The 16,321-nt window shown below is 49.7% G+C and overlaps 5 protein-coding genes across 5 annotated transcripts in view; 2 read left to right on the top strand and 3 right to left on the bottom strand.

The window, feature by feature from the left end:
* Positions 1-2,689: 2,689 nt before the first annotated feature.
* Positions 2,690-3,137, bottom strand: LOC149865983 (histone H3). The gene has a single exon (XM_090041029.1). The coding sequence runs from the start codon at positions 3,098-3,100 to the stop codon at positions 2,690-2,692; it is 411 nt and encodes a 136-aa protein (XP_089897155.1). The 5' UTR covers positions 3,101-3,137.
* A 1,141-nt stretch (positions 3,138-4,278) lies between these two features.
* Positions 4,279-4,769, bottom strand: LOC149865982 (histone H2B 1/2/3/4/6). Its single transcript, XM_090042768.1, has one exon. The coding sequence runs from the start codon at positions 4,741-4,743 to the stop codon at positions 4,363-4,365; it is 381 nt and encodes a 126-aa protein (XP_089898894.1). The 5' UTR covers positions 4,744-4,769; the 3' UTR covers positions 4,279-4,362.
* A 280-nt stretch (positions 4,770-5,049) lies between these two features.
* Positions 5,050-5,663, top strand: LOC149865981 (histone H2A-IV). Its single transcript, XM_090042767.1, has one exon. The coding sequence runs from the start codon at positions 5,080-5,082 to the stop codon at positions 5,467-5,469; it is 390 nt and encodes a 129-aa protein (XP_089898893.1). The 5' UTR covers positions 5,050-5,079; the 3' UTR covers positions 5,470-5,663.
* A 28-nt stretch (positions 5,664-5,691) lies between these two features.
* Positions 5,692-7,218, bottom strand: LOC149865980 (histone H1.01-like). Its single transcript, XM_090042766.1, has one exon. It carries the CDS (start codon positions 7,205-7,207, stop codon positions 6,539-6,541), a length of 669 nt encoding a protein of 222 aa, XP_089898892.1. The 5' UTR covers positions 7,208-7,218; the 3' UTR covers positions 5,692-6,538.
* A 95-nt stretch (positions 7,219-7,313) lies between these two features.
* Positions 7,314-16,321, top strand: part of APOLD1 (apolipoprotein L domain containing 1) — a 30,151-nt gene continuing 21,143 nt past the window's right edge. Inside the window, exon 1 of the mRNA XM_090042764.1 lies at positions 7,314-7,649. The gene's annotated coding sequence lies outside the window, so the exon portion shown is untranslated. The remainder of the gene's footprint in view (positions 7,650-16,321) is intronic.

The following is a 16,321-nucleotide window of genomic DNA, read 5'->3' as shown; positions in this document are numbered from 1 at the left end:
ATCATCCATTGGATTGGTAATTATCCCCCTTCCCCCCCTCTCCGTCTGAGACCCCCTGAGGGAAAAGACTGAGGTCCTGACTGTCATTCCAGCTTAGTGAGCCTGTGAAGGCCGCTTCGCTGCCCCCTGGCAGTTCTGTCTATGGTGCACTGCAGTTAATCAGTGTATATAGTTCATGTTTGATTTTATGTACATTTCCTATTGTTAATTTTGTTTTTGTTGTAATCATGAGTTCATAATATTGTTGTGAACTTTATTGGAGCCTTGGTGTATTTATAGGGTATACGAGGGTGGGCTATAGCATTATGTATATCCCTGACCCCAAAATCCACCCCTAACAGAGATAACACACAAAGGCTCTGGCTGTCTGAGGAGGCCTAACAACCCTCCGCCCCTTAGATTTCTCATAGGTGGTCAGTGTCCAGGACACCTGTCAGTGTCTGCCTTTCAAATAAACCCAACCTTTTATTGATTAGACTCCAAAAGCACAAGAATAAGCACATACCTATATAGGTAGCTACAACAGCACAATACAGATTCTGTTTTGTCAAGCTGATATGCCAATGACCCTCCACTCCTAATTCCCCCCCCCACTGACCAAATAATAATTAATAACCAAAATACAGGACTTCTTGTTATGACTAAACCGAAGAGGAAGTTATATGTTTTTTATATGGCAGTTAAGTTCAACATCGTATCTCGGAAAAGGCAACTCAGGCCCCGGGGGAGGCACACCTGGGCCACAGGTTAGCGAGGATTTAGTTAGGGAGCTTCTGGAGGGGTTGGACGTATTCAAGTCAGCCGGCCTGGATGATCTCCACCCTAGAGTTCTAAAGGAACAGGCCCAGGTCATTGCAAGTCCCCTGTCACAACTTTATGAGCACTCGTGGTGCTCTGGTGAGGTACCGGAGGACTGGAAGAGGGCCAACGTGGTCCCCATCTTCAAAAAAGGCAGGAAGGAGGACACGGGAAACTATAGGCCGGTTAGTCTCACCTCAATCCTAGGCAAGCTGTTCGAGAAAATTATGCTGGCACACATCCAGGAGGGGCCAGCAGGGGCTGCATGCTTAGGGGTAACCAACATGGGTTCATCAGTGGAAGGTCCTGTCAGACCAACCTGGTGGCCTTTTACGATCAGATCACCACATCGTTAGACGCAGGGGTAGCAGTGGATATAATCTTCCTGGACTTCCGGAAGGCTTTTGACACTGTCTCTCACCCTGTTCTCATTAAGAAGCTGGGGGGCTGTGGTGTAGACGCCCACACAGTCAAATGGGTTGCCAACTGGCTGGAGGGCCGCACCCAGAGGTTGGTAGTGGATGGGTCCTTCTCAACCTGGAAGGACGTGGGCAGTGGGGTTCTGCAGGGCTCGGGCCTCGGGCCCGCACTGTTCAACATCTTCATCAGCGATTTGGATGAGGGGGTAAAAAGCACCCTGTTCAAATTTGCTCATGACACTAAGATGTGGGGGGATGTGGAAACATTGGAAGGATGCAACAGGCTACAATCAGACCTAGAAAGGTTACAAGGGTGGGCGGACGAGAATAGGATGGGTTTCAACACAGACAAGTGCAAGGTGATGCACCTCGGGAGGAACAACTGGCACCTGGCACCGTACCTATAGGTTGGGGAACTCCCCTCTTGTCAGCACGGAGGCGGAAAGGGATCTGGGGGTCATCATTGACTCCAAGACGAACATGGGCCGGCAGTGTGGAGAGGCAGTAAGGAAGGCCAACCGCACCTTGTCACGCATCCACAGATGCATCTCGAGCAGGTCCAAGGAGGTGATCCTCCCCCTCTATGCGGCACTGGTCAGGCTGCAGCTGGAGTATTGCGTCCAATTCTGGGCGCCGCACTTCAAGAGGGATGTCAACAGCATGGAGAGGGTCCAGAGGAAGGCCACTCGTATGATCAGGGGACAACAGGGCAGGCCCTATGAGGACAGGCTGCGGGATCTGAACCTGTTCGGCCTCCAAAAGAGAAGGCTGAGGGGGGGATCTTGTGGCCTGTTATAAACTAGTCAGGGGGGGATCAGCAGGCACTGGGGAAGTCACTGTTTCCCCGAGCACCGCCAGGAGTGACCAGGAATAACAGTCACAAGCTGGCACAGGGTAAGTTTAGGTTAGATATCAGAAGGCACTACTTCACAGTCAGGGCACCTACGGCCTGGAACCAACTTCCAAGAGAAGTAGTGCAGGCTTCTACCCTGGGGGTGTTTAAGAGGAGGTTGGATAAACATCTTGCTGGGGTCATTTGACGCCAGTATTCTTTCCTGCCATGGCAGGGGGGTCAGACTAGATGATCTGCTCAGGTTCCTTCCGACTGTACAAACTATGAAACTTCTGGCTCTTGTGTCAGGAAACGGAGAAGCCATAAAGTCTTTGGGCTACTATTGCCTAGCAACCAACACAGGAGATGCCACGGTCCCCAAGACCTTTACCCCAAAGAAAGACTATGATTTCAAGGGACAACACTGCAGAAACACACAAGCACGAGCGTTAAAAAAAAAGCTCCAAAAAGTCATAACCCAAAACTCTAACCCCCACCCCGGCAACATAATCCACAACAAACTTTTAACTCGGTACCAGCGAGACACAGCCCCTTCCCGTGGGAATGAAGTGGCTCTTAAAAGAGCCTTTGGGTTAATGAACGGTTTCCGAGCGATCAAGGCGAGAGGCGCTGCATCTCCTCAGGCCCTCTCTCCGCGGATGCGGCGGGCCAGCTGGATGTCCTTGGGCATGATGGTGACGCGCTTGGCGTGGATGGCGCACAGGTTGGTGTCCTCGAAGAGCCCCACCAGGTAGGCCTCGCTCGCCTCCTGCAGCGCCATGACGGCCGAGCTCTGGAAGCGCAGGTCCGTCTTGAAGTCCTGCGCGATCTCGCGCACCAGACGCTGGAAGGGCAGCTTGCGGATCAGTAGCTCCGTCGACTTCTGGTAGCGCCGGATCTCGCGCAGCGCCACAGTGCCGGGCCGGTAGCGGTGCGGCTTCTTCACGCCGCCCGTGGCGGGCGCGCTCTTGCGGGCCGCCTTGGTAGCCAGCTGCTTGCGGGGCGCTTTGCCGCCGGTCGACTTACGAGCCGTCTGCTTCGTGCGGGCCATTCTCACACGCAAACGCACAGCCTCAGCCTCCTAACACTACTCTGGAAACCTCTTAACGGCTCTGCTCCGGCTCTCGCTTTTATAGCCAAGCTCTCCGTCCCGATTGGCCGGGTGCCGAGACGCGCCTGCCATTGGGTAACGTGAACTTTTGAAAAGCCCGCGCTGGCTGAGCCAGAACCCGATGCGCCCCGGCCTGTCCCCGCCCCTCCGCCTCAGGCCCGGCAGCTTGGGGCCACGCCCGGTCCCCATTTCACCGCCACACGGACCGAACTTTCGTTTCCAGCCCCGTCTTTGTCTCCAGCCTGAGCCGCCGCCAGCCAGCGACAGCCGCAAGAGACGAAGGGAGGGACGAACGGAGGGAGGGGGAAGGAAGCGAGCGGCTGCGGTGAAGAGAGGACGCGCTCTCATGTTCAGGGGGCAACAGAAAAAGCGACGCGGCTCTTCAGAACGCGTCGCCTCCCCGTGCCCCGTCCTCAACCTCGGGCGGGAAGAAAGCGGCAAGGCCTGAGCTAGGGACGGGTCTTTGGTAAAGGGGCTCGCCCTCCCCCGACACCAGTATGTGCAAGGACACAGCCCGTTCAACAGCCGGCGGCCTAAAGCAGAAATGGCAGAAACACCAGCGCCAGCTTCTCCCCCTTCTTGCCCCCCCCAGCTGCTCCCCGCGCAGCGAACGCGCCGCGGTTTTCAATCAGGTCGAGGACCGCCGCCAGGCGCAGCCAATCAGCCGGCGCCTGCCGCCTCCTTGTCGTGACGTTTTTCAAAGTTTGCTCTGATATCATGGCGCGGGGGAACTCAGGCACCCCCACCGTCAGCTCCCCCTGCCCGCGGGGCGGGGCCTGAAAGTGTGTGAAGCGACAGCCGGGGAAATGGAAAGAGCGGGCGGCTTTAAGCGACCGGATGGAAAAGACACGGCTACTTTTTCTTCAGCCGCATTTGCAGGCACACCTGCTTAAGGCAGAGCAAGAGATGGCGACAAGAGTGGCAGCAGTAGGCACCGGGTCAGCTTTGAAGTGAGCCTGGAAGACTTTCGCCTACCCATTTCGGGCTGTTGAAGTGTTCTGGGACGTGGTGCTGAAGTTAAAGTAACTCAACATTACACGGGGACTTATTTGCATATCCCCTCCTTTCACCAAGGGCTGGGAAGCAGTTTAGGAAAGTGGTTAGGAACAAAAACAGCGTCTACAGCTCTTTAAGTGGTCAAGTGGGTGGCTCTTAAAAGAGCCTTTGGGTGAAACGATGCAGGAAACCTGCGAGGAAGCCGTTTACTTGGAGCTGGTGTACTTGGTGACAGCCTTGGTGCCCTCGGACACGGCGTGCTTGGCCAGCTCCCCGGGCAGCAGCAGGCGCACGGCGGTCTGGATCTCCCGGGACGTGATGGTGGAGCGCTTGTTGTAGTGCGCCAGGCGGGAGGCCTCGCCGGCGATGCGCTCGAAGATGTCGTTGACGAAGGAGTTCATGATGCCCATGGCCTTGGACGAGATGCCGGTGTCCGGGTGCACCTGCTTCAGCACCTTGTACACGTAGATGGAGTAGCTCTCCTTGCGGCTCTTCTTGCGCTTCTTGTCGCCCTTCTTCTGCGTCTTGGTGACCGCTTTCTTGGAGCCCTTCTTGGGGGCCGGAGCGGATTTGGCGGGCTCAGGCATCCTGGCTCTCTATCAGCTAACGAACAAACAAGTCAATTACAACTGCGTGGCAATGGCGGCGGCCGCCCGGCATTTATAGCGGTGTTATGCAAATGAGCAGATTCTGCTCCGTGCGATTTTACTGGACGCGAGACGGCCCCTTCAGCTGAGTCCCTCGCCATTGGTCACGGCTTGGATGCGCCTCCTCATTGGCTGCGCCGAAGATGATAACTTCTCAGCCTATCACCAGCGAGGCTTCAGTCGCCTGACAGAAGGGATATAAGGCCGAGCGGGTGGTGACTGTATTACAGTTGTGTTTTCGTTGTACTTTTCAGCGTTGTGACCAGCTTTTGAGCCATGTCGGGCCGCGGCAAGCAAGGCGGGAAGGCGCGGGCTAAGGCCAAGTCGCGCTCCTCGCGGGCCGGCCTGCAGTTCCCGGTGGGCCGGGTACATCGTTTGCTCCGAAAAGGTAATTATGCCGAGCGGGTCGGAGCCGGGGCCCCGGTCTACTTAGCGGCCGTGCTGGAGTACTTGACTGCCGAGATCCTGGAGCTGGCGGGCAACGCGGCGCGGGACAACAAGAAGACGCGCATCATCCCCCGCCACCTGCAGCTGGCCATCCGCAACGACGAGGAGCTCAACAAGCTGCTGGGCAAAGTGACGATCGCGCAGGGCGGCGTCCTGCCCAACATCCAGGCCGTGCTGCTGCCCAAGAAGACCGAGAGCCACAAGGCCAAGGCCAAGTGAGGCGCGCCTGGAGTCCCGACCCGTCCTCTCGCTCCCTGCACACAACCCAAAGGCTCTTTTCAGAGCCACCCACAGACTTCAAAAAAAGGGCTCGATCTCTAGGTTTTGTCGGCGGCGGGAGGGACGGGGAAGAAGCTCGCCGTGTGCGCTTTCGTCCGGGTCCTGCTGTTGCCAGTTGCATCTGTTCCATGAGATCCCGCAATTTACCCGTAACAATAGAACATGCTTCCCCCCCCGCCCCCCGTTCTTGCGTTTATTAGTTACGGTGTACCGTACTTTGTAAAATATACGCAAGGCTTCCTGGCAGGAAGCCAAACGCATATGGCTATCATATTAGAAAAACCCACTAGAAAAGTAAGGCTGCTTCAAATTTTAGTTTTTAATGGTTGTCCTATCATTTACTTCCCCGGTGACTGCGAGCCATCTCCCAAAGCTCCTGGAGGGCCGGCAATCCTATCGGCTTCCCTTGCTCTTTGGCCGCAAGAAGTAGCAGCGCCGGGGCCTGGGCGCCTCGGCCACGTTTGCCCCGCCCCACAGGGGAGGGCGAGTTGCTGGATCCCCGGAGCCGCCCTTTGAAGTCCGCCGCGCTGTTGCAGTAGCCTCCGGCTCCAGTGGCTGGAGGAGGTAACCTGAGGCGGGGCCGCGCGAGAAGCGGGCGGGCGGGGACCAATCCGGGGCCAGCGCGGGGCTTTCAAACCCCCTCGCAGTTTAGCCCCGCTCCCAGGAGCTCCAGCAGCCTGGCCCCGCCGTCCCCGTCCCAGTCCCAACCCCGGAGCTGTAGCGGAGCCGCTGCCATTGCCGTTCTCTTACCCGCCCCGGCCCCCCCGCGGTCGGTCCGGCTTCTTCTGTCGCAGCGGCCCCAGCACCGCCGTGAGGGCTCCGCGCCCTTTCCCCTCCCCCCCGCCGCCGTCCCTTTTCCCGTCTCCCATCCACCGGCCCGAGGACATGTTCTGCCCTCCCAGAGACCGCCAGGTCAGCGCAGCGTTCCAGCTCCCTTCAGGAAGGGGTGGGTGGCTCTTAAAAGAGCCGTTGGGGTTGTTTGCACGACAAGCGTCTTCCTCCGCTCGCTCTACTTCTTCTTGGGCGCCGCCTTCTTGGCCTTGGCTGCCTTGGGCTTGCTGGGCTTGGGCTTGGCAGCCTTGGGCTTCACCGCCTTGGCCTTGGCCGGGCTCTTGGCGGCCCGCTTGGGCTTGGCCGCCTTGGCCTTCTTGGGGCTCTTGGCCGCGCTCTTCTTGGCCGCGGCGGCCGCCGGCTTCTTGACTTTCTTGGGGCTCTTCTTCACGGCCGCCGCCTTCTTGGGCTTCTTGGCCGCGCTGGCAGGCTTCTTGGCCGCCGCCTTCTTGGGCTTGGGCGCCGCCACCACCTTCTTCTTGGGCGCCTTCTCCTTGGCCTCGCCCGGTTTCTTACCCAGCTTGAAGGAGCCCGAGGCGCCGGTGCCCTTGGTCTGCACCAGGGTGCCCTTGTTCACCAGACTCCGGAGTCCGAGCTTGATGCGGCTGTTGTTCTTCTCCACATCGTAGCCGCCGGCTGCCAGCACCTTTTTCAGGGCCGCCAGGGACACTCCTTTCCTCTCCTTAGAAGCAGCTACAGCCTGGGTGATCAGTTCGGTCACGCTGGGACCTGCAGGCTTCTTCGCTTTGGCGGCTCCAGCCGCCTTTTTCGCTTTCTTCGCAGGAGCCTTAGCGGCGGGGGCCGGAGCCGCGGCGGTGGGGGCTGCAGCAGGCACAGTTTCCGACATTGTCAGGAACGTTCCGCAAGTGAAGTGCACTGACGCGCGTTGTTCTAGGTGCCTTGAATTTATACACGACAGCTGCTCTCTGATTGGTTCGTTGCAGAGTCCGCCCCGCTGCCAGGCAGAGAGAGCTCTTCTCCTTGTTCTGTTTGTGTTTTTTCGGGATTAAAAAAGTGTGTTTTTGGCACAATGTCGGCCGGAAATCGCCCCTATTCTACAATCAAGTAAAGACAGGAAAGTATATTTTCAGTATCTAGTGCTCCTTGCCGAAAATGATAAAACTGCACGAAATAAAAACCAATAAATCCGGCGTCGTAGAACTGGAAGGACCTCGGCAGAGAGAAAGTTTTGTTTTTCTTTGTAAATTAAAACTGTTCTTTTGCCAATAAAGCCCGGAGGAGAACATAGAGGGAATCTTTAGAGGGTCTGCTCCACGTCGGAAAAGAAAGTGGGTGAATTGCATGTACAGGCTCCTTAAAAACTGATTTCAAACAGGGAGAGGTAGCACACTCTCGGAGACTAGACCTCAGCTTTCTTAGCCAAGGTTTGTACCTCTGGACTACCAGGAACTAGAATTGAATCATTAGTGGATCTTTTAAAAACACCGAGAATAAAGTTCTGAGAGGGGCTGTTTACCATGCAGAGACTGTTGTGGAGCATTAACTAACACATAAGCTAATCTGGATACAATCTTTAGGTTATTAATATCCATAACTTGCAAAAGACTGGGTATAATAGCTCAGGAACTTATGGCATGGTTAAAGCACAATTGCTAAGCATCATTTAATTGTAACCTTAAAATAAATTTAAAATGTTTAAAAAAAAAAAAAAAAGATAAAGCTCTAGGAAAACAACAGGGATTATTGGTTCTGAAAAATAACTGGAGAAATTTAGCCATTCATCTCAAAATTATGACCAGAAGTAAATGTGTAAGTAGAAGTAGGAATTCTGTAGGGTGGTTGTTAGTACATATTATTAAGAGGGAGCTGTGGGTTCTGGTTCTTTGCTCCCTGGAGTGAATTCGAATAATATGAAAGCATTATTATTACACGTTTATGGATGCTAATTCAGGAAGTAACAATGCTTGTTTGTGGATAATACAATGTTGCTAGGTCACCAATCAGCGCATAGGAATGTTTCTGTATGTAAAGTGTTTGTCAAGAGTAGATAGTTGTAGATAGTGTGGATTTGTACTCAAATGAATTGATAAGTGGGGTTTTTTTGTCCATAGTGGTAGATCTCAAAACATTTTTTCAAAGGAGGTGACCTCCGTTTTCCAGGGGCAGGGTTTAGAGTCTAAGAGCGGTTCGCAGGCAGACAAGGTTCTTTGGGTAAATGTGGTATCTTTTATTAAACCAATTAAATAGTTAGAAAAATTGTTCTTTGTAAGCGTTTGAGTACAAACACTCTTCTTCAGGCACAGGGAGAGTTTGTTGTTGCTTTGTGTGCTCTTCTGGGTGGAATGGAAGCCAGTATGCAAAATGCAGGTCTGTGAAAATGCAAATACATAGAAGTGAGGCTCAAAGGCTGTGTGAGACAAGTAGTAGGGCAGGGAAAGTGGGAATTTGAAGTGGAGACAGAATATAGCTGGTAAAATGCAGACATGTTACCTGGGGTTATCAACTGGCAGGCAGGTTATAATGTGCCATAAATCCAATGTCTATATTTAGTCCATGATGTTTTTGTATCCAGTAGATCAGTGGTTTCCAAAGTGGGGTACGCGCAAGACTATCCATTGGGGCGCAGGAAGAAAATATTAGAACTTCTATTTATATTTATTTTTTATCTAAAAAAATGAGAAAGAAATTAAGCTTTACTAATATTTAATAAACGGATTGGCACTGGTGCCCTCACTCGGTCCGTATATCATGTGTCATGTGTCACGTACGGTACGCGAGGTATGCTGTGGGAAGAGTAGGAGTTCCACAATGTGGAGGGGTTGACAGCGGCACCCTCAATCTTTTGTTCGCTTTCAGCATATTGTGACGTATACTGGAGGTGTGTGTTCAAAATTTTTTTACTGATAGGGGTGCGCGATCAAAAAAGTTTGGAGACCTCTGCAGTAAATTTATGAAGTGAAGTTTGTAGGCTCATCTATGAAAGGTGTTTTGTAAATTCCCTTTGAGGATTAGAACTGAGAGACTAGGGAAAGAGTGACTGTCTTGTGAGAAGTGTGCTCTTACAGGTAGTTGGGTATTTTTGTCTTTGATAGACTTCCGGTGTGCGTTCATTCTGGAATGCTGTTGTTGTTTGGTTTCTCCTACATATTTTCCGTTTGGGCAATTGATAAGATATATTACATTTTTGGAGGTGCAGGTTTAGGATCCAGGAATGGTGATGGTTCTATTGTGGGATGTAGTTATTGTGGGGGTCGGGTGGTGGAGATGTGTTGGCAGATTTTACATTTCTTGTCATAGCACGGTCTGGATCCATTCAGTGTGCTTTGGGCCATAGGAAGTTTGCTTCTGGTGATGAGGTGGCATGGTTTAGTGCTTCTTTAAAGAGTAGGGTGGGTGGTTCTGGAAAGATCTCTTTTAGATTTGGATCTCTTCTACTATGGATTGCAACTGTTTTTCCATATAGGTTCCAGGGAAGGATGGTATATCATAACTAATAGTGTGCAATTTGTGGGGATTTTCTTTTTCTGCAGAAGCAATTCTTCACATGGTATCCTGGTGGCTCTTTTCAAAAGTACAATTTATATCTCTGGAGAAGTGTTCTTTGTGGGTGAAATCTCCTTTGAGATTTGTGAGGTGATGGTCAAGGGCATTCTCCTCAGTACAACTTTGGTATTGAAGGGCTTGACTGTATATTACAGCTTTCTTGGTGTGTTTAGGGTGATTGCTCATTCTGCATAAATATATATGTTGGTCCATGGGTTTCTTGTATATTGTGGTTTGTATTTTACTATTCTGGATATTAATCATACTGTCTACAAAGGAAATGTTGATGCTGGAGTATTCAAGAAAGAGTCTAATGGAAGGGTGATGCCATGATGGTTACTGAATTTGTGATGGAAATCAATCAGAGACTGTAGGTTTTCAGTCCAAATCATGACGTCATTATCTACAGAAGGGAAGTGATTCTTTTGCTCTGTTCAGCATTGGTGAGGCCTCAACTGGAGTAGTGTATCCAGTTTTGGGCACCACACTTCAAGAAAGATGTGGAGCCCAACAGATATCTATTAGCTATTAGAAAATTAGAAAGAGCAACACAAATGATTAGAGGCCTAGGAAATATGACATATATAAAGGCTGGAAGGACTGGAATTATTTAGACTAGAGAAAAGAAGACTGAAGGAAGATTTGATAACAAGCCTTCAAATTCCTGAAGGGTGGTTTTAAAGGGGATGGTGATAGACTATTTTCCATGTTCACATGGGGCAGGACAAGGAACAATGTGCACTCTGACATGTGCTCCAGGGGTGGTGGACAGTGCTTTAATTATAGAGGCTCCAAGAGCCGCTCTCATTAAAGTGCTGCCGTGTCTCCTGTTATAGCATCCCTGCACTTAAAAATGGTGGTGGGGGACTTTTGAACGAAAGCTCATTGGACAAGCTTTAGTTTAAGCACCCCCACCACCATTTTTAAACGTGGGGACACTGATACATGAGACACAGGATGCAGCTGGATCGCACAATTGCCACACTCCAGCAGACTTGATGCACTGGAATTCCAGCACATTGGAGCAGCCTCTGTGCTTATGTATAGGCTCCCAATGGTATTAAACTGCAACAAGGGAAAATTAGGTGGGATATTATAAAGAGCTTTCTTACTATGAAGCTGGCCAAGCATTGAAGCAAACCACCTAGAGGTTATAGAATCTCCATCCTTGAACATTTTCAAGAGCAGGCTATATAAAGATATCTCTAGAATGGTTTAGACAGGGATGTTTCTGTCTTGAGCAGGGGGTTAGCTTAGATGACTTCCTAAGGTCCCTTCCAACCGTACTTTTTGATTCTGTGCCTGTCCAGACAAGGGCCAACCTGAGCCAAATGTCCCTGTACCTTAACCTATACTTTTCCTTTCCTTACAAGGGGCACTCCCATACAGGTCTCTAATCCTGGAAGTCAATTGAAGTGGCCAAATTTGCCCTCTTGTACAGTAGTTTTGATCCTTGCAGTCACATGGGGATGCTGAGTGTAATGCTACACTCTTTAGGTCACCTACTGGTTTTCAACCTTTTCTTGATTTGCAGACCCCTAACGGATTCCAAATGGAACTGCAGACCCCTTTGGAAATTTTAAATGGAGGTACATGCCCCTTTGAAGTGGCCGGGCTTCCCAGCAAGGAAGTTCACCAAAGTGTAGAGAATTAGGAGAAGCCAGCCCACCTGGGCCAGGAGGGGGAAATAAAAAGCATCTGCAGCAACCTCAAGGTGGCTGCTGCACTGTGAGCACAGCTGTAAAGGTTGTGTCATTGAGCCTGGCACGAGTGGAGGTAAAGTTGATTTGGGAGATGCTGTGAGGATGACTTTTCTTCTGTTTGTTCATGTTGTTTACATGGAAGCTGTGCGTGCTTCCTCAAAGACCTCTGAGGGATAAGAGGTAACTGGGAAAGTGTGAAGCCCAGGAAGCCAGATGAGACAGAAACTCCTGGAGCAAGCAGGTATTGCTCAGAAAAGCTAAGTAGCATTTCAATTTGTTGAACTTTATTTTGCTTTGCATGTCTTAAAAGCAGAGGGTGACCCTGTGGAGTTTTAACTTTAGCTCAACTGAAGGTAAGGCAGGGACTTTGAATAATGGGTCCTTAGCTAAAGCCAACAGTGGGAGTAAAAGTGGTCAGCTCTGGGTGCCCAACCAAGCATGGTTAGCTCTGCTCTGCCCTGCCCATAAGCTATCCACAGCTATGTACAGTATTCGCATATTTTTGATTGATCATAGTATTTTTTTGTGAACACTTAGACAGTCTGCAGATCCCCAGGGAACTGTGGACCACCAGTTGAAAACCACTTGTCTGCTCTAGGTAAATGCATTAGAGGATTTAACAGCTAGCAGGATGTACACAACCTGAAAAAAGTAGAACTCAGACCTCAGATCAGAATCAGAGTCCTGATAACTTAAAAAGCCTGACCTTACAGGAGACAGGATGCAAGAAGTAGCCTGAAATGATATGTTCTGCTCCTGTTTTCCTAACATTCCAATTAACCTTGCTCTTATTAATCTTGATCTGCAGTTGCTTCATAATGAGATATTCCTATACTTAATAATTTCATATACAACATCTGATTCAATGCATCTTATAAATTAGAATGTGCCTAATAAATTAGATAAAGATGATGCCACCTTGTTTGATCTGGGAACACTTAAGTTTCATATTGCAAACCAGCATGCTGTGTGATGGGAAGGGACTTAACAGCTGCAAGAGCAGGGTGGGCTTCAGTGGGCATGCCTACATGTGCCATTAGGGGGCAGCAATAAACTGCAGAGCTTATTGCTCCACAGTTTAGTGCTCCTGGGGACCTGGTTTACATTTGTGCCCAGGCTGCAGCACATTCAGCTGGGTTGCAGCAGCCCCAGGTCACAGGGAATGTCAGGGGGTCAGCCTGCCAGTGCATGGCTGCTCCAGCTGGGTTCATTGCCCTGTGGAGGGGCTGACTGAAGCATGAGGGTGCTTCAGTCTAGGACTACCCAGCAGGCAGCCCCACACTGAAGCACCCTTGTGCCCCAGTCAACTGGGGCAGCACCTACGTGTGCTACCATGTACAAAAACTCTGCAGCCGGATAATGTTTGTATTTACAAGTCTAACCCTGCTGCAGAGTTTGTTTGTTTTATGCACCCTTATTAGGGGTGCACGTGTAGACACTGAGACGTTTGCTGTGCAGTTAGTCAACTGTGCAGTAAATGTCTAGTGTAGATGTGCCCAATCAGGCCTAAGATGCCTTATTAACCCTGGCTGGTAAAATAAGCACCTGCCTGAGCTTCTGTCTGTTTTGGTCCAACCTCTCTCTTTCACTTCTGTCAGACATGAGTCCCTGTTGAATGTAGCAAACACATTTTAAACCAGAAGTGGGCAATTATTTTGGCTGGGCAGCCGCTTAATGAGTTTTGGTGAGCTGTTGAGGGCCCCTGGTGGCTGCAGAAGTGGGAGCAGCAGCCCAACGGGAAGTTTGGTGGGAGCAAGGTGCATGGGCTGAGTGGGGTACAATTAGTTGGCAGGTGACTGTGGTCTGGATGAAATTGCCTGTGGTGGGCCACATCCAGTCCACAGGCTGCATTTTGCCTGTCCCTGCTTGAAACTCAGTTCTGGTCCACCAGTGCATTGGTTGAGCTATGACTTGCTTCTTTAATCTAGTTATAACCTGGCTTGGCTACTTCCCTTCCCCCAAAGCTACACATGGAGGGGACTCAGCAGGTGAGACTCAAACATGGAAAAGGGATGGCCTCTGTGGCACAGCCTCTCACAATTCTTTCACAGAACCCTATCTGAAAGGATAATCCCGCTCCATATCTATTCATTCTTTGGCTTCCCTGAATGTATTCCCCTGGTCTGCCAGCAAAGGTAGTAGTTGCATTGGTGGTGTTTTGGATGAGGAAAATTATTCATTCAAGATAGACTGAAGCTACCAATTCATGAAGAATAGTCGGCCACAGATGTTGATCATCCAGTTTGCTATCTACTTCACTAATTCCCTAAATATACCCCTTCCTATCAGAATAAGTCAACAGAATCTTTGATTATTACATACCTAAGTAACAAGTCAGTATTCTTTCAGGTGTGTATAATCGAGGCCATGGACCTTTGGTCAACATTCGCATTTGCTTGTGAAGGGATGCAAGGTCAGTATGACATTGACCATCCCAAGAAGGCAGGAGCTCCTCAGCCTCTGTGAAGTGTAAATACTTGGTCATCATGGCTTTATGTTGTTACGTAAAGGCAGAGAGATACCAACCAGGGTCTGTGCAATGGGTGGCAGTGTCGGCAGAGGCAGTGGCAGGGGCTGGGGCAGCTATGGAGGCTACACTGGCTGGGCTGGCATAAGTGGCAGCTGCTGTTCTTGCTTCTCCTCTAAGTGGCCCATCATTCGTTACTCTACTAAAAGAGGTTCTAAATGTAAACTCATATGCTTTTCATGCACGTAGCAGGAAATGCATCACCCACCATATGTTTCCTGGAGTATAAAAACAGTTGAATGTTAGGAAGTTCTACTGTGAACGCCTATTCTCACTACCTAGTGTGATTTTAAAAAGGAAAAGGTTCCTATGGAGCAGTGGATTTTGCGAGAGAGTACTTTTCACTTGGGCTCATTCATGACATTCCTAGCTATGGAGATCCCCCCTCCCCCCACAACGTTTTAAGCAGAAGTATAAAAGCTGCAGTAGTCAGTAAGCAAAAGGCTGCAATTTAACAGCAACTGGGGGGGGGTGTTAATACAGTAGCTAAGTCTCTGTTCTTGATTTCCCGATAGTCGAGGAAAGCACCTGACTTGGAGGGAAAACCCCAAGAAAGAGGTGTGATGTCAGAATACATATTTTTTTTTAATGAAATAAACATGAACATGAATAAATAAGTGTAAATAATTATGAAATAAAATTCTCCTGGGTGGAAAGAATAACTTGTTCTTAAAATTATAGTTCCTAACCAACCCCAGAAGCACTTAGAATATATCCAGCACTTATCTTCTATAACAGAGGTTCTCAAGCTCCAGCCCATGGGCCGGATCCAGCCCACAGTGCTGCATTGTCTGGCACATGGGGCTCCCCATGGGTCCAAAATTTGGCAGCAGGGAAGCAGTGGCACTGCTCCCCTGTTGCCAAATCTCTGAACCCAAGGGGAGCCCCAAGCCCTGCATAATGGATCCAGCACCTGATTCCAGCATGCAGGGCCAGGCTTGAGGCATCACTAGGCCCCAGGACTCAGTGCCAGTGTTGGGGCCTGGGAAGAGGCAGTGATGGCTCTCCAAGACCCAATACTGGTAGGAGGGCAGTTAGATGGGGTGTTGCTGAGCCTCTAGGGTCCAATCCCAGCAAGAGGGCAGTAAGGAGGTGGTGCTGGACCCCTTGGCCTGATCTGGCCCGCTCACCTGGCCAGCAGGGCCAAAATATTGAGCACCACTATTCTATACAGTTAAGTAATAGAAGCACAGGATTTGGTCACCACACTAAAGTCAATGAAAATATGTTGTGTCATGTAGTTCCCTTGGGGATTAGAATATGTCACGTCAGTCATTAACTCTCCCTTTCCGTCAAATTTGTTATATTCCAGAATTAATAGGGTTGGAAGGGATTTCAAGGATTATCCAGTCCAAACCCCTGCACAAATACAGGACTTGCTGTTCCTAAACCATCGCAGAGCAATGCTGGTCCTGACTAATTCTGGAAACGTCAGTGAAGATTTCACAACTTTCCTATGTAAAAATGAAACACTATTGATAGTAAATTACTTGTCCTATAATGATCTACTATATGAATGTTAACATGAGTTGCCAAACTTAGTGCTTCTCAGGCACTTTCAGATTTAAAAAACTGAGTTTACAAGGCAAATTAGCTCATTTAGTAAATTCCTATTGGGTTCAAAACAATTTGTCAGTGTCACATGTGAATTTGCATCGCAGCCAATGGACCAAGGAAGCTAAGGAATAAACATCAGTAAAATAAACCTTGTTTTTTATTTTAAAAATTCATTTTTTTCCATTCACAAAGAGGGGAATAAATCTATTGAAAAGGAAAGTGCCAAGAGTCATGTTCATTTTCAAAGCAGGCATGCATTTCAATGTAAATATAGGAGTCCAACAAGGGGTTAAATGTCACACTGTAGACAACACTACAGACTAGACTGGCAGACATCTTGTGAGAAAAGAGAAATACTGAACCAAAGCACAGTCTTAGATTGCAGATATAAAATGTTATGGGCTGAAGTTTACTGCAGACACTGATACTTCTTCGTCTACATCGGGCACCACCTCCCAATTTTGACCTAAAGCAATCTGTACATAAGTGAACAGAATACAATATAATTCCATCTTTTCATGATGAACAACCTATTCAGTCACTTCTTGTGCATTGTGCCACACTGCCATCCTGTGGCCAGTCTGATTTAAACACCAATTTAAAGTGTTCCTTTTCCACAACAGTTCACCCTACGCATGGTAAATCCAGAGCCATCTAGGAAAGTCTTATA

This window comes from Crocodylus siamensis, chromosome 4 (assembly GCF_052110815.1).
Source record: "Crocodylus siamensis isolate JL-2025a chromosome 4, ASM5211081v1, whole genome shotgun sequence".
In the NCBI taxonomy this organism is placed as follows: domain Eukaryota; kingdom Metazoa; phylum Chordata; order Crocodylia; family Crocodylidae; genus Crocodylus; species Crocodylus siamensis.
This window is presented reverse-complemented; position numbering and strand designations above follow the sequence as displayed.